Source organism: Phaenicophaeus curvirostris, chromosome 3 (genome assembly GCF_032191515.1).
Source record: "Phaenicophaeus curvirostris isolate KB17595 chromosome 3, BPBGC_Pcur_1.0, whole genome shotgun sequence".
NCBI lineage: Eukaryota > Metazoa > Chordata > Aves > Cuculiformes > Cuculidae > Phaenicophaeus > Phaenicophaeus curvirostris.
In genome coordinates this window covers 13,267,419-13,288,540 of record NC_091394.1, presented here as the reverse complement: position 1 = coordinate 13,288,540, position 21,122 = coordinate 13,267,419, and the positions used below count along the sequence as shown (strand labels likewise).

Sequence of the window (21,122 nt, the reverse complement as noted above, 5' to 3'; positions counted from 1 at the left end):
GCCTGTATTTTGATTTCATTTATATTCTCTCCTTGCTTTTGTTACCTTCACTTCATCTTACTCATCTTCAGGGTCCATAGTTAATAAGTATCCTGGCCTTTCTATACAGCAGAAGATAAATAATCTGTGAGTTGAGAGATCACAGAAAGGAGCACCGTTTTGCATGTATTTACAACAACGTGATCTGCAGGCATGATTTTATGAAAATTAATGGAGTTCTGCTATAAAAGACTGAACTGCCAAATCCCAAATTTGTTGTTTGATTACAGTGCATACCCTTGTCAGAAGCAGATTAAACCCTATAAAGAGAATATAACATCAGAATAGAGTTTTCCCTCCTCATCTGCTCAGTTCAATTGCTCCTCATACATTCCTCTTAGCTTTTAATTTTAAATTTCCCCATCCCACCCACTTGAAAACAAAAAGAAGTTGCCTTGTCTCAATCTGTTTTCAAGTAACACAGATTGACAAGGTAGCATTAGAAACAATGCCAGATAATCTTCTTGAAAAAAAGATTGGTGATTTTTAGCTGTCTCTCCCAATGGTCAGTGTTCTATTCAAAGAACATGTACGCATATATTGAAAATGTACGCATATATTGTGAGCATACTTATGTCTTCCTTTCCCTAGCAGTCCTGATTTTATACATGTGGACAAGTGTCTTGATTCCTTTGCTCCTTTTAATTTTCAGTCTTTCTCTTCTAATAGGTGGGTGTCTTTTGTTGCTTTTTAATTTTGCTGAAAAGCCTGGGAATCCAAGTAGCTGCTGACAAGGGACTTAGTTCATGTATCTTTCATTACCTGCATCTTAAACATTAGGATTCCTTTTAATTTACATTTTCCTGCATAGGTGCAACTTTCCTTTAGGCCTCTCATACTTATTCATTGCTTTCTCATTACTGCTGCTGTTAGAGTTATATTTTTTTAGAAAGTAGATTTCTAGATACCTCCTGTTCCTGTGATATTTCTGCAGTGATTTTTTTTTTCCCCTGGCTATTCTTGTGCTTCTAGTTACCACATGGGATCAAGGGCATGGTGTGTGGGAGGATTTTTCTGGATTTATTTGGAGAAAATGAAGGGCAAAGCTTGCACTCTTTGGGCAGTAATGTGTTCATAAAAGAGGTGAATGGGGTTTCTTGACAGTGAAGGCTCCTGGGACAAGGCTGTTGCATCTGCATTGGTATTTGAGACAAGAAGGGAAAGTGGAAGCAATAGCCACTATCAGAGGAGGGTTAGAAGCATAAATATTGTGTACAGTTTACAGACTAGTGTGCTGGTTTTGCCTTGCTTCTCTTCCAGCATCTCTGTCTCCCTTTATGTTTGGTATATAGGGGTGCCATGTCCAGGCCAGTCCCTCTGTATGTGATTTTGTTAATACTTGTAGGTCTGACACCATAGAAGTTGTGTCCTCTCCATTTTAATGAGAATTATCTTTCTAATAATTGAAATTCCTTGGTCTGAAAAAAAAAGCATCCTGTGCTGTATCAGTTTTTTCACCGAGCAGAGGACAAGAAAAGCAAACGTAATGGCTGATAAGGTGGTCTTATTTCAGATGATTGAAATGGAAATGGAGGGTTTTGTTTGTGTCAGTAACATATCAAACGAGCTCTGACTTTTTCTCAGGCCAACAGGGTTTTCTCATCAATGCAGGCATAGGCAGACGTTTTCTTAGCGGAGCCTACTGGTGAGAAAACCATACCAGGTGCGAGCTACCAGGAAAGCCCTACACTATCCAGCTACATAGCCTTCCTCTGGGCCACTGTCTCCAGTTTCTAGTTAGTTTTCTTTTAGGGAACAAATGCCAGGAAGGCAATTATTTCCTGCAAAATTCCTTTTGTAGCTAAGAAACATGCACATTAACATGTTTTTCCAAAATTATTACCCTGTTCCTGGGCAGTCAGCGTGGTATCTCAAAAACATATGGTGTTGATGGGCTGTTTTTTAAAAGATAAACCTGGAACTGTTGCCAAAGGGGGCATGTTCTCCAAAGTATGATCCGTTCCATTATAAAACCAGCTAACCAAAATCTGTTCTGATTTTAACATGGGCCTTGGCAGGCAGATATGCTGTTGTACCCTAAGGAATGAAGCTTGAAACTTTGAATGAAATTTTGCATGGCTAGATGAGTGTGCTAAATGGAGCTGAAGGAGACCAACCAGAATTTTCAAATAAGATTGCTGAGTAAAATTACTGAGTGCTGATGTGTGTTGGAGAAAAGAATAGGTATAATGCAGTAGTATATATATTATAACAAGGAAAATTTTGTTGCCCTTTTACCTGAAGTGAATTTTTGTTTTTTGGATGATTGGGCCTTTTGGAGTACTCACCTACGGAGCATCATGCACTTTCCATGTGAAAGAACGGTGTTGTCTGTGAACAGAAATGTTAACATTTTACCATATCAGGAATCTCTCCTTGACATTTTGCTTAAGTTCAATGGTTTAAAAGGCACAGGAAAGTAACATGACTACCTTTTCTATTTGGTGTGGAAGCCAGGATTGATACAGGGGGCTCCGGGGAGGTAGCCATTCTAGGAGTCCTGGAAACAATTTGTCTTTGATCAGCAAAATCACATTGAAATCAAGCAGGATTTTGGGTTTTTTCAGTGGAGGGAATGGCTGATAGAAATTTCTAAAGTCACACTTCTGGAGATGTCTTTTTAACCATGGTGAAGATTTTTTACAGGCATTGTAAGAAATAGCATGTAAACTATTACATAAGTTGGGGAAGGGGAAGAAAAATGACGCCTGCTTTAATTGAAAAGGACGTGGGTGCTTTCCATTTATAATGCAAACATTACAAATCATAGATGTCTATGTTCAGATCATGTCTCAGGAACACTGTCGTTTTCCTTGACTTCACTAGATATGAATAGAATCATAGAATCATAGAATAGTTTTTTTCGGAAGGGACCTTAAAGATCATGTAGTTCCAACCCCCCTGCCATGGGCGGGGACACCTCCCACTAGATCAGACTGCCTGAGGGCCCATCCAACCTGGCCTTGAGCACCTCCAGGGATGGGGCAGCCACAGCTTCCCTGTTCCAGTGCCTCACCACTCTCATGGTGAAGAAATTCTTCCTTTTCTCTTGTCTAAATATTGCTGACTTGGGCTAGTTTGATCCCTTTTCTAATGGATGGGTGCCAATTCCCAAACCAGGTAATAATTCTGAGTAACTAAGCAGGGATTTAAATATTCCTTCTTTGAGTTGTCACTTGGAAGGACCATTCTAATTTCTCACCATTTTACATACCAATAGCTCACTATTAGGATAAAATATGTCCATGACATGGTTAATATTAAAATGAGATGATAAGTTTAATATTTTGAAGTTAAAATTAGAGCAGAATTTTCAGAAGGTGTATGTTTGAGAGTTCTAGAGCATTGGATCACCACTGCCTCGTAAGAGAGAGTATTTACTGTTTTCATGCTTGCTTGCTGATGGATTCTTTGTCTCTCCCTTTCTCCTCTTTTTTTGCTCATTTCTTCAGATACAATAGCTATGGCAGCAGCTCTTACTCTTCTCTGCGACCTTACTCTGGTGTGAGTGCCCCTACAACACCCACTTCTCATTATGGGACAACTCTCTCACCACCTCAAGAGACCAAATCTGACAGGTTTGTAAATCTATATACGTTTTTTACAACACTTCCTTTATAAACAGAACTAAGGAGGTAAGTGTAAGCTGTTCTGAATGGATACGGGAAATATTTTCTAGCCAGATCTTTTCTAAAGCTGGAAGAAAAATGGACAAAAATCTAGACATGTTAATTTCCCACTCATTCTCAAGCCTTTCTCTGACTCAGTGTTAAAGTCTGGATGTATTTCCATCCCACTTCTGCTTTTTCCACTTAAATGGATAAAACAGAGTTGCCTCACACATATGCTGGTTTGGGTGTTAAAAGGTGAATTAAAGCACATTTTATTTCTTTCCATTTTTTTAAATAAATTCAAACAGATCTATTTTCACTTCTATCACTTTGAGTCAACTATAAAATCACGGAAATGTGTTTAGCTCAGAATTTCCTAGGGCATATTTTGTTTCCTTGAAAATACACGTTACATCTTATTGTACTTCATCAAGGGCAAAATGTTTCTTGCTGTAGGTAAAGCAAGCTCATAATAACCTCTAGTTATCAGCTCACTTATACAAAAAACAAAAAACAGAACTAAGAGGAAAAAACCACATCAGCAATAAAAAGGCAGTATTTTGAAAAATCAAAATTTGAAAAATCAAAAAAATCAAAAATCAAAAGAGTATTTTGAAAAATCAAAATACTCTTTCAAATTAGGTGAGATACTATGGGAAGAAAAAAGAAGAGAGAGGAAAATGTTATGGATACATGAAAGAAATCGTAGGCAAGAGATTTGGACCACCAGAAATTAACAGACTGTTACAACAGTAAGTAAGTAAGTAACAGCTTCAAAGGATGTCGTGCTGAGTTTAAGGAGGAAAGGTAGAAGTTTTTAATTAATTAAATAATTTAATATAATAATTTAATTAAATAATTTCCAAGTAGGCCAGACGGGCTTTGGATTGTTTGTTGTCCAATTGGCATGTAATTGTAAAAATCCAGTCTCCCACCCTTTTTTAACTGAAGGCTTTTTCAGGATCCTTCACTTGTATCCAAGTTAATTTTTATTATTTTTTTAAAGTATTTCTATACGTGCACAGAAATACATATATATATGATTGTGTCTGTATGTACAAATGTTTGAACCTACACAATGCCTCACATCCTTTCCACTCGGAACGGTTCAAGTTAGATTCCTCAAGCATGCACATATTTCTAGCTGTGAGGTATTGATTTAATCTTTTTTTTCAAGTGAGTAATTACATAAAGTCTGTCTTTGGATAAAGGCATTGTTTTTCATTTGCTCATCATCCTAGAGTAACTTGCCTCAATTTGTCTTTCCTGATTTGAATTAAATTGCTGCCGAGTGAAACCACAATAAAAAACTCTTAAGTCCAGCAATTCCACCCCCTTTTACCTCAGTAAAATAGATAAGCGAGAATTGAAAGTATCCCACTCTTTTTGAAGTTTTAGATTTCCAAGCCCCTGCTGTTGTATGTTTCTGATTGCTACTGCAATAGAGAGACCCTAAAGTGGTCAAAGGCTGAGATGGCTAAAGATCATTGTGCCTGTCCTACAAGAGGTTGATTGTCCTGGCATTGCTCCAGTAAAGGAAGCAAACTTTCATTGCAGCATGAGCATAAGTGTGTTGCTGGTTTGGAGCCAAAATGTCTTGGCCCCACAGGATGAAGCTGTAAAACTCACAGATTCATGAAGAATTAGGCCAGAGGGGAGCTCTGTAATCATCTGTTGTGACCTGTCACAGGTCTCACAGAAGCTAAGTGAAAGACCCCTGTGCCTTCGTATGTTTTCAAGTGGCAGTGCATGACTTCTTCTGAAAAATGTTCCAGTATTTATCATCACTGCTAGGGAAATTTTTCATATTTAGAAGCCAGCAGCATCTTTCAGCCACTGCACATCATCCTGCTTTTCTCTGTGAAGCCAGAAAGTGCTCTGCAACTATCAAATCTTTCTTAAATGCTTTCAGTCTCATAACACAGCCTTAACGTCACATGATAAAAAACTCTCTGCTGAATTCACTACAATAATGAATTTTGCTTCAAGTCTTGCTCTTTATGAGTGTGCTGCCATTGCAGGTGTATGGCTCAGCAGGCTCTAAAGGAACGAAACTTTTGAAGAAGGGCAGAAGCCAGCTTTCATTTCTTTGTCCAGAGAGACATGGGTTGCAAAAATGCCCATACAGGGACTGACAGATAGAATTTGCTCATTGGAGAGCAGGCTGTGTAGTGCATGTTGCAACACTCAGCACTAATTACTAAGTGGATAGTATTATGGAGGTTTTCACAGTTTTCTATCAGTAGTATTTGCCTTAGATTATGTAAACATTATTTCCTGTCTCCTGATGATAAAAATTTACGTGCATTCAAACAGAAAAAAAAGTTAAAAGATGAGGCAGGGAGAGGAAGACACTTGATAAGAAGCAGATGCTTATCTATGGTTAGGTCCAAGGTGAGTTTCTGCTTTCAGCTTATGATTACAGTTATCCATAGCCTCCACAGAAAGATTCCTGTCTTTTATCATGCAGGGAAGAGCTTCAGAAGCAGTTCCTGGTACTGTTTATCTGACCTTCAAGAATGAGAAGGAAGGAAGAAGCAAGATTTAGAGCAGTGCTCAGTGAAATGATTCATGCTCTATTCAGTTACCCTGACAGGCCTTTCAAACCCTTGGCTGCGTTTTGCTTATGTAAACAAGAGCTACAACTTAGGTGGAAAGAAGCAGTGTGGTTGATGTTTTGACATTCATACTTTTTAAACCCTCTTTGGCTAAGTTCAGTAGGGAATCCAAAAGAGCAATATAATTCAGTGCAAAACTAACTAGATTTCAATCTTTGAAATCCACATAATTTATATATTTCTGATTGTACAGCAGAAGAAAAGGCTTACTTGACTGTTTCTTGGTTTCTAAATTCAGCTGCAGCCTTTTGCCAACTTCTTGCAATACTATTGTACTCTCTCATTTCTCTGGGTCCCCTGTGGAGAGCCGTGTTTCTGAAGTGCATATTGCAGCCATGGGAATCCTGCTAAAGGAGGGCAAATTGCAGGGCACTTTCTGTTCAGCCGTTCTTTGGAAGAGAAGAAAGGGTGTATTGGTAGAAAGGGTATAATGGTTCTGTCATGTCTCTGCTTGTAAAACTTGCTCCTAATGCATAAGAAGTTTAACCCAGTTCTCATGTTTTCAACTGCCAGACTTCTTTGTTCCATAAATATACTGCTCCTGCTCTTCTTAAGTTAAACCACCTATTAACTCTTTTTTGAGAGTTAAGGAAAAAAAAAATCCACCTAAATTTCTTAACATTATAAATTTTGGTGACAAAGAGGGAGAGCAAGACATGGCTGGAGCACACCAGGGAGAAAAGCATTTTTCTGTACCTCCAAGCTGCTACACTACCTGAGGGAAGAGGTTGTTCTAAGACTGTTTAATATTTCCATGCCTTGTGCTTACAACACAGATATTTCTGTTTAACCAAAGACTGCCTTCTCACACTCTGAATCTTAAGACGGTCGCTCAAATTGAAAGCTGCAGCATGGAATCTGTAGCAGGACAGCAAACTCATTACTTGCAAATTTTCACACTCCTTCATAGTGTGGTTTCGGTGGTGAAGTGTGTGCATTCTGGATCAAGGCCATAGTTAGAGGAGACCCTGAAGGAGTCTGACTTCTAAGGCAACAGCTCCTGAATTCAGCACCAGCTTTAGTTCATTCCATTGCTAGAAAAGTATCCTGCTGGTGTTTCCAAGGTAGGTTTCTTCTGATGCCTTTGCCAGGAGACAATTCCCGCTGGGCTTGATAGTGAAATAGTAGTAGAGTTAGTATAGCTCAAAAAGACTTCTTCCCAGGTCACTGTGTGCTGAGGGAGCAAGAGCAGGAGCTCATGGTCCCCATTCTCTTGCCTCTGTCTGTTAAATCAAATACCATAAAGTTCAGTTTGCAACCTCCACTTCTGGATCTTCTTGGCCAGTCACTGTGAACTTAGTCTCCACTTTTGCTGGTCCCTCTGAAGTTCTTCCAAATCTCCATGCTTGTTAAGGGCCTGCTATGGTGTTTGCAAATTATCCCTGTTTGATGCACTCTCCAACTTTTCCAGACCATTAGGAAATAGAATTAAGATGAAATATGGTTCACGTGCCTTAATCTGCTTTCTGTATTATTCAGTTTATGATCTACAGCAATGTTACCTTGAGCTCCCGTGATGCAGGGCATTAAATGCTAAGTGTTCATCTCCATGTTCTTATGTATCTTTTAAAGGAAATGTACCTTCAAGCATTTCTTTCTACAACAGGTGCACACAGACACTGAACTTGTCTAGATATAGGTGATTTTTCTTAAAGACACTTTAAAAACCATACCCGAAGTGTAAACGTGAATCACAGCAGAAGTCTGCAAATACTCTTCTTTTGAGTTTAATTCCCTCTCCAGGTGCCTGAAACGGTGATTTTCTGGCAATCTTGTGCTTTTTTTCAAGTTGTGCTTCTTAAAAGTAAAACAAAACAAAACAAAACCTATTTGAGAATGCTTAAAAGCTTTTCAGTTAGACTTCCTACTTAAATTAAAGGTCCCTGTAATCAACAACACCAAGGATGTGCTGCTGTATGAAGCTTCTATGAAGCTTCTTGGCAAGTTCTTGGTTTTGCTTTCCTTTTTTTAATTAGCTTTTCTTTTTTTTTTTCATTTCATCTATACTCTGGAGTTACACCCTACATACATTTATACAGAACCCTATATACATATATAAAATACTCCCTACAAAGCTGCTACTCTCCGCAGAACAGCTCCTATTTCCTTGGCTTTCTGTTCCTACTGCTTTTGCCATTTTATATGTGTCTTAATACATACTTCTGGGCTCTCAAACTAGAGACTGTGGCTATTTTCTCTTGTGGTAAATGCCAAACTCATCTTTCACTGAATAACATAATGAGGAAGGGATAGCTTGGTAGCTGATAATAGTGGCCCAGGGCACAAGCCTCAGCTTTATTGCTTAGATTTTAAGAGGGAAAGGAGCCTTAGGAGTCACTTGATGATTTACAATTTGGGAAGCAGTGGTGGCTTACACTGGCTTAGCTGCTTGTTGAACTACTGTGTAAGCAGTATTTTTGATTGTAGGCTTCATCACAGGGCATTTCTTTAAACAGAAAGCATGAGCCAGCTTACGGTTTCAGACTGCAGCATGTTGCTGGCCGAACACTCAGTGTGCAGCGCTGATGCTCAGGGGATATGTCCAGTAACCTAGATATACAGGGGGGCTCTGCCAGCTACTTGCAGGTAATTTGTGACTCGAATGAGAATGAGAAGCTGAACGTTGGAGAAAGACAGAAATGCAGTGTAAGACCCATCCATGTCAAGCTGCGGGAGGAGCATGTATGAGCTCTGCACAGCTCTGCCTCACTATAGCTTTTAGCTTTACTTTGTGTAGCCCCTGAGGCTACTTACAAGTCTAACGTTAATCAGTTCTTCACTTGGTCATTCTCAGGTTTCTTTCTCAAAGGAAGCATTAGTCAGTAGTTTTATCTCTCAATTTTGTGTTTATTTTTGAGAGAAGTTCTGTAAAGATTCCTCAACTAGTGTTTAGTCTGTTTGCAAAATCTTATATCAACATGCTTTTGAATTTGCCGTGTCATGCAGGGAGACATAACACACAGTTTCTTTAACTGTGAAAAGCAATATGGCTCTTGGCAGCTTTGCTGCCTCTTTTGTCTCTTTCTAAGCTGGAAAGCGGATTTATTTTGATAAAGCCAAGAGACATTTAGAGTTACTTAAGGCCTGAGTAGGAGCCGACAACTGTTATTGCCTCTCTGTAGCATTCCCATGACTGCTGGACCAGGAGCACTTTGGAAAAATGGAAATTAATGCTTCCTTATTAAGGTTATTAAGGATTTTGACCTTTTTTTTATTAAAAAAAATCCTTACTATTGACCTTATCACCTAAGGGAGTTTCCTCTCATCTGTTATTTTTTCTTTTAGCTCCTACAAATATAAATCTGTATTTTGTCTTCTTGACATAGATATCCATTTCCATTTAGCAAATTTTAAAAATTCAATTAACAGAAGAAAACACAGCCACAAAAGAAGAGTATTTCAGAGTTAATATGAATGAAGAACATTTGAAGTTGATATCTGCAGTTATCTGATATCTGCAGCCAGTTTACTGGCTGTAAAGCAGTGGCTTAGAGTAAGACAGATATTTTCTTCAATTTTCAGCAGAATTAGAGTAATTCAGTTCACGTATTCCCTTTCACAATATAGAGTCACAGGGTACTGAGATGGGGTATTGTCAGAAAACTGCAAATACATGCAAAGAGATACCTTTTGTCTCCCAAACCTTCTGGTTTTAATAATAATTACTAATTCACTTCTATGTGAAATGCAGTACATCAGTTTACCTGATTTTTTTTAGAAGAGCTTTGGCCTGCAATCAGTATTCTGGCTTCATATCCTCTGCCCTCTGTATATTTTGGTGCCTTCTTTTTCCTTCTCTTTATTTTTTTCCGCTATTTTTTGCTCTTTTCTGTCTTCTTCCAACTACATAAGTAACTAATGACCTCTCTGGCCTCAGATCCTAAATCCATGGTGTGGAGCTGTATTCAAAAATCCCTAGATTTAGAGGTATTCTTGCTGTGTGTTTTCTTTCTGGAATAAGAGCATAAAAATATAGCTTGTTTAGCTTTTGCTAGTTTTAACACCAAGCAGAAGAAGGCTTTTCTTATTATTTTTATATTAACAGTGTATTCTTGATAGTCTTGTGTTCTCTGCAAGACTAAAAATAGTAGTCGGAGTAAGAATCCTTCTGGATTGTATTTGTGGAGTAGAACAAATGGTTGATATTACCAGCTGGTAACATATGACACCAGCATTAAAACGCTGGCATATATTAGCTATAACCTCATTTTGTGAGTGATCACTCTATTATGCTTTCATTGAGTATTCACATACGTTTTTCTGTTAAAATCTCTTACTACCTTTGATTCAATGCCAGAAATTTTTTTAGCCTTTTCCTTGCTCACCCATTTTTGAAATGCAGCCTGTGGCAGTAAGACTGAGGCCTGAAGGTTCTGTCACCCTTTAAACAACATCAAAGCACCAAAATTACCTGAAGGCTCAGCCCTAGCCTTCCTGCCAGCTGGTTTGGCCATTCACATTGCCATAAGCAATTCAAGTAAAAGTTCAGTGAAAGGGAACCTTGACTTTAAATGAATACAGGGGAATACAGAAATTTAAAAAAAAAAAAAAGATAAAAGATTTTTTAGGCAACCCAAACATAGATAAATCCCTTTTCAAATTGTTTGGAATATTTTGATGGATACCTCTTCTTGGTTTTACTTCTGGCTTTTTTACAGGTTTGTGCACCCTGAAAGTAACACCTGTTTCCTCTAAGTTTAGGTTGTGCACATGTAGAAAACTAAGGGTAGGGCTTACTCGGTATGAACATCTGCTCATTTACAGTTGCAGTTCAGTTTAAAAAGGAGAATTGATGCATGCAAATACCAGTTCATAGAATCATAGAATCATAGAATAACGAGATTGGAAGAGACCCACTGGATCATTGAGTCCAACCATTCCTATCAAACACTAAACCATGCCCCTTAGCACCTCGTCCACCCGTGCCTTAAACACCTCCAGGGAAGGGGACTCAACCACCTCCCTGGGCAGCCTCTGCCAGTGCCCAATGACCCTTTCTGTGAAGAATTTTTTCCTAATGTCCAGCCTAAATCTCCTCCCCAGTTGAATTATAGTGTTTGATAACAACAGTGAAGCTGATAGTTTATGAGATTTCAAATGGTCTCAGCATTTGGTGTGAGGTTTTATCTTCACAAAGTGGAAATATGTCAGGTCAAGCACTAAGTCAGCAATATCAGTGCTGGTTTTCTCCTGTCCTTTTCTAAGTGTAACTGAAGTCCAAACCCTGACTGTATTTTAAGAAGTCAGTGCCACACAAGGAGTCAACTGGCCGTATTCCTTTCTATTTAATTGTGACCTGTTTCAACAGAACTTTCTCACAGCTTTGACTGTTAGTTTTTACTATTTCATGCAATAAACTGTTGTATGCAACGTGGCAGTCCAGGACTGACTGTGTTTGGGACAAATAAATTGACTCATACGTGCATGCTGTACTGTAGCTTGTAACTCAGCTGAAGTATGGACTCATGAAATAACCAGCAGGAAATACCAAGTTTTAGCTAGTTATTATTGATCTGTTTAGTTTCCAAAACATGGCACACTAATACGGTGCATGGATATTAATTTTCAGTTTCTTACACATTGATTTTTTTTCTGGGTATATGGCTATGGCTATTTTATTTAGATTGTAGAGGCTACTGTTCATACATCTGCAAGTTTTAGTTGAATGAACAACACAGGCCACACTGGGCTAGATCAAGCCTCCAAACAAGGTGTTTTGGCATCTGCAGACATCTTACTACCAGGGTCAGGTTAGAATCCCATCTGCAGGACTAAGCTGCACATCTCTGCAATTCCCCTGTAATCCCATGGATAAGAATATGTATCTACTGTGGATCCCCAAAGAGCTTAGTCAGAGCTGAAGGTTTCCAAACTACTAGACGCCGTGCAGACTTAGAATCACTGTTTTGGTCTCTCAGCATCATCCCATCCTTCTCCATAATTTTCCTTCAGGTTTTATTAAGTCATAACTTCCTTGGACTCCAGATGGAGTTAGCAAACTTTAGGGCTGCTGGATGGGATAGGAACAGCGTGGAACAGCAAGTTAAATACACAGAACAGATAGGAACACAGTCTTGATAGGACCCTCTGTTTGCTATCTCTTACGGTTTATTTCCAAATGTCTTCATGTGGAGGTGGTGACCAATTTTCCCCTTCTGAGAGCAATTTCTCATGATGTATCCAACCGTATCACCATGTTTCTTCATGCTACCTCAGGAATGGAGCTCTAGCTTTTGAATCTCAGTACAGCGGCACTACTGTTTCTGCTGAGAGCCTGCTCTTTCAACATGCACTAAAAGGTCAAAGGTTAAAATAAATTTAAAATATATTCAAGGGAAAATTCATTGCATGTACTTGACTGCCAGAGTTTGAGGATTTTTTCCCCTTTTCTTAGTGCCGGAGCATATTAGAGATTTTTATGGTTTTGAGTGTGATCCAGCATTGATACTGTAGCTCTGGAGGAGTGCCAGCAGGGAGGATTACAGAATATCAAGTTTTATACCATTTTATGTAATGTTTATGCGGGTGGGATATGACATACTGAAATTCAATTTATTGAAATTATTTAAATTATATTAGTACTGCCCTGCTGCCAGTGGGGCTGAAATGGCTACGGTTGGTGGCATTCCTGCTTGCACAGACATAGACACTTGGAAAAATAGGTTTGCATTAATGGTTTTATCTTCTTCTGCACTTAATTTCACTAGTGAACTAGTGCCATTACACTGAATGCCTACATTGTACAGCCATAGACATGTAAATAAAAAAGGAAAAGGGTCTAATTTCTTAAAAATAATAAAAAAATTATTCAGGTTTGCCTTGCTGGTTTGGGAATCTTCTTTCAGACAGTGTTTAGTTTCTTTTCAGAAAAAGCAACATCTATTTCACTCATTATTCCATTAATTGCAAAACTCTTGTTATAACAATGCACAGAAAGCGTTCTACATGAGCTGAATCTTGTTGATTTTATCAGTCTAATTTAATCAGTGTGGATACATTTACTTCTGTATAAGACTCCCTTGTACAATACAGATTTCTTTTTCTTGTACAGGAAGAAAGACATGTTTACTCCAAGGTCACTCTGTTGCCACGTGAGAGGACAGTGGTACCAATACCACTATTTTGGGGGAAAGATGTGTAATAGGAGCCACTATCCTAGCTAAAGATCTGTATCGAGACCAAATTTGCAAATGCAGTTTTTTAAAGTTTATTTGCTACTTGAAGCTGTTTCATCTCAAAGAAAAAAATATTTGCATATTTGAGAAGTCTTTACTGTAGGCACTGCCATTTCTGACAAAAAAAAAGGTCCTACTTTTTTGGCTGGGTATTTACTCACCTTATCTCATGCATCTGAACACCTTCCTGAACAAGAGCTAGAAGTTTGATTTATGCTGTTGGTAGGAACATTCAGCCTTCTTCATTACAGTAGCTTATCATGGAGTATCCAGTTTGTAGTTATGGCTAGAGAACTGCAGAGAATGTCTCCTTTCAACCTAATTCTTGCTGTCCTATAAAGCAGGTCGTAGCAAAACTGTTCTTTTTGTTCACTGTGGACAGAACAAGAACAAATAGGTCTAAATGACAAAAAGAGAAATTTAGGCTAGGTCGCAGGTGTAGTTAAGCGCTAGATGGGTGTGGGATGACCATCATTAAGGAGTTTTAAGGCAGGTCAAACAGTTTTCAAGAAAGAGAAGATTGCATGGTTTTAGAAGACTAAATCCTGCCCTGGGTAAGGAAATGAAAATGGATAATCTGTTCTCCTCCAATGTCATTTCCTATGATTCTTTAATTACAATTTTGATGCCATTTAATGATTATTATAACTAGTTGTGCTGTCCCTTTGTATTTTACTGATATGTTCCTACATGTCATTCATTTTGTGTTTTCAGTTCATGTAGCAAGGAAATGATGATAATAGAATTTCTTAATGTATAAAGGAAGAGGGTGTCCTACTTAAGAGAGCATTCAAATTCTGAAGGCCAATCCTGACATCTTCTTTTACTTTTGGTTTTCTGTATACAGGATTCTAAGGTGTTTGTGACACATCTATTTGTAACACCATTGCATAACATGTTTGAAAAGCTCTGGAAAAAAATCAAAAATCCTTTACACAATTCACCTTTTCAGTTAATAGAATTATACCATAAAGAAAAAGTATTTAGATGATATTGCAGTTGAAATAGTCTGAGGAATTCTTACGTGTACTTTATCAGTGCTTCAGAAATTTTTCAGTTCAAAAAGCCTACCACATTTGTTTTTCTTAAGGCCATCACTGTGTCTATAATCAGTATAGCAAGAAGGCACTTAACTAGTGCTTTGAAGAATCTATACCTAAATATTGCCATGTCATTCTCTTGATTGGGATTATGTTACTTCCTGAATGATTGGGTTTTGCCAGTATAATCAATAAAAATGACACTGAGAAATCTAATCTTCCTACTCTGCAGGCCAGCTTTGGGTGGTCTCCTTACATCATCTTTTCGGCAGCACCAGGAGTCCTTGGCAGCAGAAAGAGAAAGACGACGTCAGGAGAGAGAAGAAAGGTTGCAAAGGATAGAACGTGAAGAAAGAAACAAATTCAAGTAGGAACCAAAATTACTCTCAATATGTTGTTTTAATGTGTGATGGATTTGTAAATCATTGAGATATTCAATTGTAAAATAATTGAATTAATAGTTTGTTAATTAATATCTCATTAGATACCTTTCTTGATCTAAGTATCTTAAGAACTGTTATATAAATACATTGTGATGAATTTTGGCAGAGAGGAATAGACAGCACTGAGACAACTTTTTGTTTTTACGTTCTGCAAAGTAGAAATGTTCTGTTGTTTTGGGATCTGTGGTAGTGTTTTTAAACTACCTTTTCCTGCTTTTCTGAACATGTATCTTTTCCTTCTGGAAACAGCAAGTGGCAGAAATTAATTATAAAAATAATTACTCAAACTGTGGCCAGACAAAGGCCCTAGCTGAAAATAGGTCTCTCCATTTTCACATCTGAGAACATGTTGTGTGCTGTGGGATCCCAGGGTAAACATTTTTAGTAGTTCGAAGACATAATGTAGTCATCTGAAGAATGGTAGGATAAATGTTTCATAGCCTCAGAGTTGATAATTATGGAAAAGATGGCACTGGGTTTCATGTGATCTTGTTTATTAGTGTGCAGGATTGTTTTCACTGTAATCGTCTCTTCAGTAAGAACTGGAAATGGTCTGTCTCATAGTGAATCTGGAAAGAGGAATAACTTACTATTGGGTGGGTGGGTGGTTGGAGGAGATGTTCTCCTGGCTCCACAAGATAGCTAGTTTTGAAGAAAATGAGAGGTGGAGGGAAGGTGGAAGAGCACCATAATAGGATCTTTGGCAGCCAACAGCTGCCCAAGTTCTCCTGAAACAGAAACAATCAGGTCTTGGTCTTCAAGCCTCTTCCAAAACTTTCCCTCTAAGTGGTATCATCAGGCTGCAGTAGGCTGTCATGGACAGCCAACATGATCTTTCAGAAAGGAAACTCCCAGACCAAAAAAGCCACCAGGACTTTTGGCAGCTTGACCTGTTTGAATAACAGATCTGCACATTTCAGTAGACGTTGGCTACAGTAGTTGTTCTGTCACTAAAAGAGGATCCTTAAAGTCTGAAAACCAAATTTCTTTAAATATACATTTTTCATCCCATTACTCCAGAGTCAGAAACTAAATGTCATGGTTGTGTTGCATATTTAGGATGACGTTTTCAGTACCCAGTGTTTTCATATTCTAGGTTTGTCACCCAAAAGTTATAACTTTTGTTTGAGGAGAGGGTCTCCAAAGCCACCGAACTTCTCAGACAGATAGCATCCAACAGTTAATTAAACAGTCTGGCAGGAGCAGCACAAAGCCACAGCAAACGCTCCTGGACAATTTTGTAAGAGTTCTTGGGATTACTTTATCAGATCATCAGTTTGGCTAGAAAACCAGTCTCTGAAGATGTATTTTTGATTAAAAATAGCACTTGCAATTCACAGCCTTTAAACTTGTGAGCAGTACTGGATTTGCCATCATGACTCATTTGTTATCTCATTCTTTCCAATTCTGCCTTGAGAAAATTGCACTAGGTTTTGGCACCATTATTGACAAATTGACGATAATTTAAAGGAAAGCCTCACCAGTTGTGAAAGAACTTGGTTTTAGGAGAGGTGTTAAAAAGCTTCATAAGCTATTGCTAGCAAAGGGTATACTTGTATACATTGTTGTCAGCAGGACTGTTGTACTGGTTGCATATATAGAGCAATATTTCCTAAAATACAAGGTTTACAAGGGAAGGGTGAAAGTCGTCAGCAGGGAAAGAGTAATGTTAAAAATTGCCTTTTGAAAAAATCCTAGATTTTTTTTTTTCTGAATTATTCCCATAGCTATTGTAATTCACAGAATACTCTGAAAATATGATCAAAGTGTAATCAGTTTATGGATACAAAGGATACTGAAACAGTAGCGTGCGTTCACCGTTAATGGACTTTTGAAGAGCACTTGCAGGCAGATGTTTGATGGCTATTTGTATAGTAGATAATAATAATTCCTTTGATAACAATATAAAGAGAAAATATAGTCGCTTATTAATAAATTCAGTAGTTCTGAAAATTTCTCTGGTACTCACAGGTTACACAGTGGAAGAATCTAACAGATAAGGAGAAAGTCTCTTCAGTTTTGTCCACCAGATTCAACATAATATTAAAAATATCATAAGAACTATCTTGCTGTAATATTGAGGCAGGATGGACGTTCACGTGGTTTTGCTGTGCTCCCGTTAAATTTATATCTATATTTGTGGTGTGACAGACCTGCCTGAAATCACATTACTTAGACATCCAGCAGAATTGACTTGGCAAAAGCTAGATATATGAGTTACTTGAGGAGCCGTGGGAGGGGCAGCTGAAATAGAGGGAGGTTTGTATCTAAAATTCAGGGTGAATAATAAAGAAGTGAAAGTTTGTTACCTGTCCAATGATCCTGCATGCACCTTGTAAGAACGAAGAAGGTTCCTACTCAGTAATGCCATTCCTCTGTCCTATTTCCAACTGTGTATTTCACACTGAGGAAAGGTATATTAGAAAAAGAACCAATATGGTGTGCTCCTTGCCTCGATTTAGCCTTTCAGGTGCCCCAGTCACTGTTTTGGGGTATTCTAGATGAGGCAAATAAGGAGTGGTTTAATAGACACTACTGTGCTTCCTCGTTACAGATGAGTCTGGTTCATTTTATCTAATTTCAGATACCAGGTTTCAAAATGTACTTCGTGTTCTTCACTTTCTGAATTTTTTTATAATTACTTATAACAAACTTCTGAACTACATATTTGATATACACATACCTGTGGTTTATGTGTGGATAAGCGTACACACACACTTCTCAGCTTTTTTTTTATAAAAAAAAATAATAATTTTTGTTGGCAACAGCCTTCATTGTCTCTGGTCTGCTTGTTTGTACTGTTCTTGGTTTCTCCTACTGCACTCATACTTCTGTTACTTACCCTATTCTTCTGATTTCCTGTGCAATTTACTGCAATTCTCTTTTTAGCCGTGATTATTTAGACAAAAGAGAAGAACTAAGACAAGCACGAGAAGAGAGGTTGGTATATAATGCATCCATCCTTCCTTTTGGTTTTTTGCACTTCCTATATTCTTCACTGTGGAACTGTTGTGTTTTTACATTTTTAATTCTGCATGCACAGAACACTTTTATTCCAAAAGGCTTCTATAGGAAGGCTGTAGTTTCATTGACGAGGAGAATGAAGTCCAGCTGTAAGCACAGCAATAAATGAAGAGCAGCAGGACTGGAATGCATAAAAATGATTGATGATATATCTTTTATCTGTTTGTGCAGGGAATAAGCTCATTCCATTTGCCTCAGAAACTTGCCCAAATGTAGTACAGTTATAAATTTAATAAGCCTGTCTTTCTCACCCAGTGGGTCCCGAGCTTTCTGGAGGGTCAGAAAAGGCAACTGAGGACAAAGGAAACTGGGGTCACAGGCATTGCAAAACTGCAGTTACAGGCTGATGGAAAAGGTTCACAGAATCACAGAATCACTAAGTTGGAAAAGACCCACAGGATCATGGAGTCCAACCATTGGTATCAGCCGCTAAATCATGCCCCTCAGCACCTCATCCACCCGTCTTTTAAATACCTCCAGGGAAGGTGACTCAACCACCACCCTGGGCAGCCTGTTCCAGTGCCCAATGACCCTTTCCATGAAAATTTTTTTTCTGATGTCCAGGCTGAACCTCCCCTGGCAGAGCTTGAAAGGTTCTGACCTACTCGTAGAGGGCCAAGGTTTCTCTGCTGATCTCTCTAAACATGAGTGAGTAAATTACAAAGCTTAGCAGTGTTTATCATTGGGGCATTGCTTTAGTTTTACTTAAAAAACAGACTTAAATGGACTGAGCTGGATTTTTCCTTTTTTTATTTTTTAAATTCAATTAAATAGTTTAGAAATTCTGGTCTTGTCTGGGAGCTATGTGCTTATGAAAGCACATTTTTCAAGGAACACATGACCTTTGCCTTTCAGTAGCTGCATCTCTACCTCCTCCCTGGAGGGAGCTCTTGTTTTTACCTAGAAAATATGCACATTACTGAAAGAATAGTAGATGAAAAATCATCCAGGTTGCTTCAGTTCTGCTTTCCTGGTCCTCTAGAGCTTACTCTCTGGAGATACTTTTGGATTGTCAGGAGTTGAAATCACATTATTAGAGAGCAGCCATCTCAGAAACCTTTGTCCTGTTGCATTTTCATTTTGCTTTTCTGTTGTTTTGAGTTTTTTTTCCACAAAACCATCATACAGGAAGCGTTTTTTTCTGCATGCTAAAGTCTGATCTATTGTTACTGAAGTAGGTAATATTAAAAATTATTTTGATAACTCTAAGTGTAAGAAAAGGCAGGTGGACTTTCCTTTGTCCTTATGGCCAGATCAGTTACAAATAGTTTTAAGCATTTTCTGAAATTAAATGAGTCTGAGCACATAAGCATCATACACTGACTAAAGCAGCAAGCATACTCATCAGCAAGATTTGAAACAAATTAGAAGGAAATTCTTCAGTATTTTCAAGTTGGAAGGGAACATGTCAAGTAAACTGGAGTAGTTTTGGTGAAGTGTTCATCAGCAGGGCATCACTGTGGTGCAATCTGAGACAGTTTTGTTGGTTATTATTAACGTGTCTTTACCCTTAGGAAGCATTTGAACCAAAATGTTAAACTATCAGTTCTTCCTTATAAAGAGGAAAGGTATGTTTGCTTTGAGGCCACATATATACTGGAGAAAGCTTCTGCAAGAGAAGTCTTGCACCAGTAGTCCATTACATTGGCCTTTTGTAACTATTATTTTTTAATAAACACCTTTGCACAAATGAAGTTTTACTTCCTATAGCACATTGCATGTTGATTTGTTTTAAGAGAATTCATGGGCTACAAGAAAATGCTGTAGCCAAGGCACTAAAGTCCTTGTTAAAATCTGGATTGTACGTTTCCCCCGTATCACTTTGGAAAAGTAGAAGGAGATAATATTGAGTACATAGGAAAGGCTCTGTTAAAAGCACTGGTTTGTCTAAATACTGCCAGTTCTATGGAGCGTTATGTCTTGTCACCCTGCAACTCCAGAATACAGGCACCTACTTTTCCAGTGGCTCTGGGGTGGCCTTGGTGTGAGGGAGAAAGATTCCTGGAGTTTCAAGGTGTCTGAGTGTAACTGAGCACCAGTCGTTTAACATGTTCTTCCTTTTGGATGATTTAAGGCCTTTTTTACTTTTCTTGGCTGGGTGCTTTCCAGTGGTAATTAGAAAAAAAACAACAATAAAAGTGAGATCCCCAAGCCCTCTTTCGTATGATTTACAGCTCAAATGCTCTTCAACCTGTGACTTTGTTGGTACATAAACATTTAAGTTCCCCTCAGGGCATTGCTCAGAGAATGTATTTTCATCTACTTGAAGCTAAGTGGAATGTCACGTTCATATGATATACCAAATGGATAGCCACAGACTTTTGGCTATTTGTCTTTAGAGGAGAATCTGCATAGGCATGATGATATCTGTGGGTTTCCATGATTTAAAGAAATAAGGCAGTATATACAGAAACAATATGTCAATCCTGCAGTGGAGGAACTAATTGCAGCAGAAGGAAAGGTATCTTGTGCTTTCAACTCCTTCACATTTTGGTCTTCATGAGACCCTGTGTATTTGATGCTGGCATTCATTCATTGTTCAGACATTGGGCAGATATAAAAAATAGCCTAAATGAATGCCATTTTTCAAGTGTGAAGTATTAATAACTGATTCTTGAATAATTTTTATTTCTCGTTAAATTGCTGTTCTGATTCGATAAGTAGTTATGCTGATGTGCTGCAATGAGAGTTGCTGTTCTGGTTCACATTTTTCTTCCAGTAAAATGAACAGAAACATTTTCAGAAGGCATATTTGGATGATAGTCCTGCTTTGCTTGTTGGCTGTGCAGCACAGGCTACAGAAGCTTAAATATTAAAGCAGCTGAAAAAGAGCTAAAGACAATAAAACATTGTAGGTCTGCCCCCCCAAAGGATCCAGCCAGATCTTTGTTGTAGTCTGCTGACAAACTGCAAAACTCTCCTTGACAGCAGTCAGATGGGCTGTACCTGTTTGAGCTAAGTGATAGTTTGAGTGGCTCTTTATGAGTCTGAAGTCCAATCTGCTCTGCTTGTGAGAAGACAGCAGGCAATACTTAAGTGACCAGTGTTAAAAGAAAGACTGGCTTCATGAACTGTAACAAAACATTATGCTAATGCCAGCAAAAGGCTTTCTCCTCTATTGAAAAGGCAAAAATCATTCTTGAGAATTGGCTTCATGTTAGAACTGTAAACA

General features: G+C 38.3%; 1 protein-coding gene across 11 annotated transcripts in view; it reads left to right on the top strand.

Moving 5' to 3' along the window:
• FHOD3 (formin homology 2 domain containing 3) overlaps nucleotides 1-21,122 on the top strand; it is a 388,584-nt gene that overhangs the window by 290,029 nt on the left and 77,433 nt on the right. For 9 of the 11 annotated variants that reach the window (XM_069853399.1, XM_069853402.1, XM_069853396.1 and 6 more), the window contains 3 exons: nucleotides 3,492-3,617; nucleotides 14,716-14,850; nucleotides 17,816-17,866. In XM_069853399.1, coding sequence (XP_069709500.1) covers nucleotides 3,492-3,617; nucleotides 14,716-14,850; nucleotides 17,816-17,866 — 312 coding nt within the window. The remainder of the gene's footprint in view (nucleotides 1-3,491; nucleotides 3,618-14,715; nucleotides 14,851-17,815; nucleotides 17,867-21,122) is intronic. The other 2 variants (XM_069853398.1, XM_069853406.1) reach the window with 1 other exon arrangement.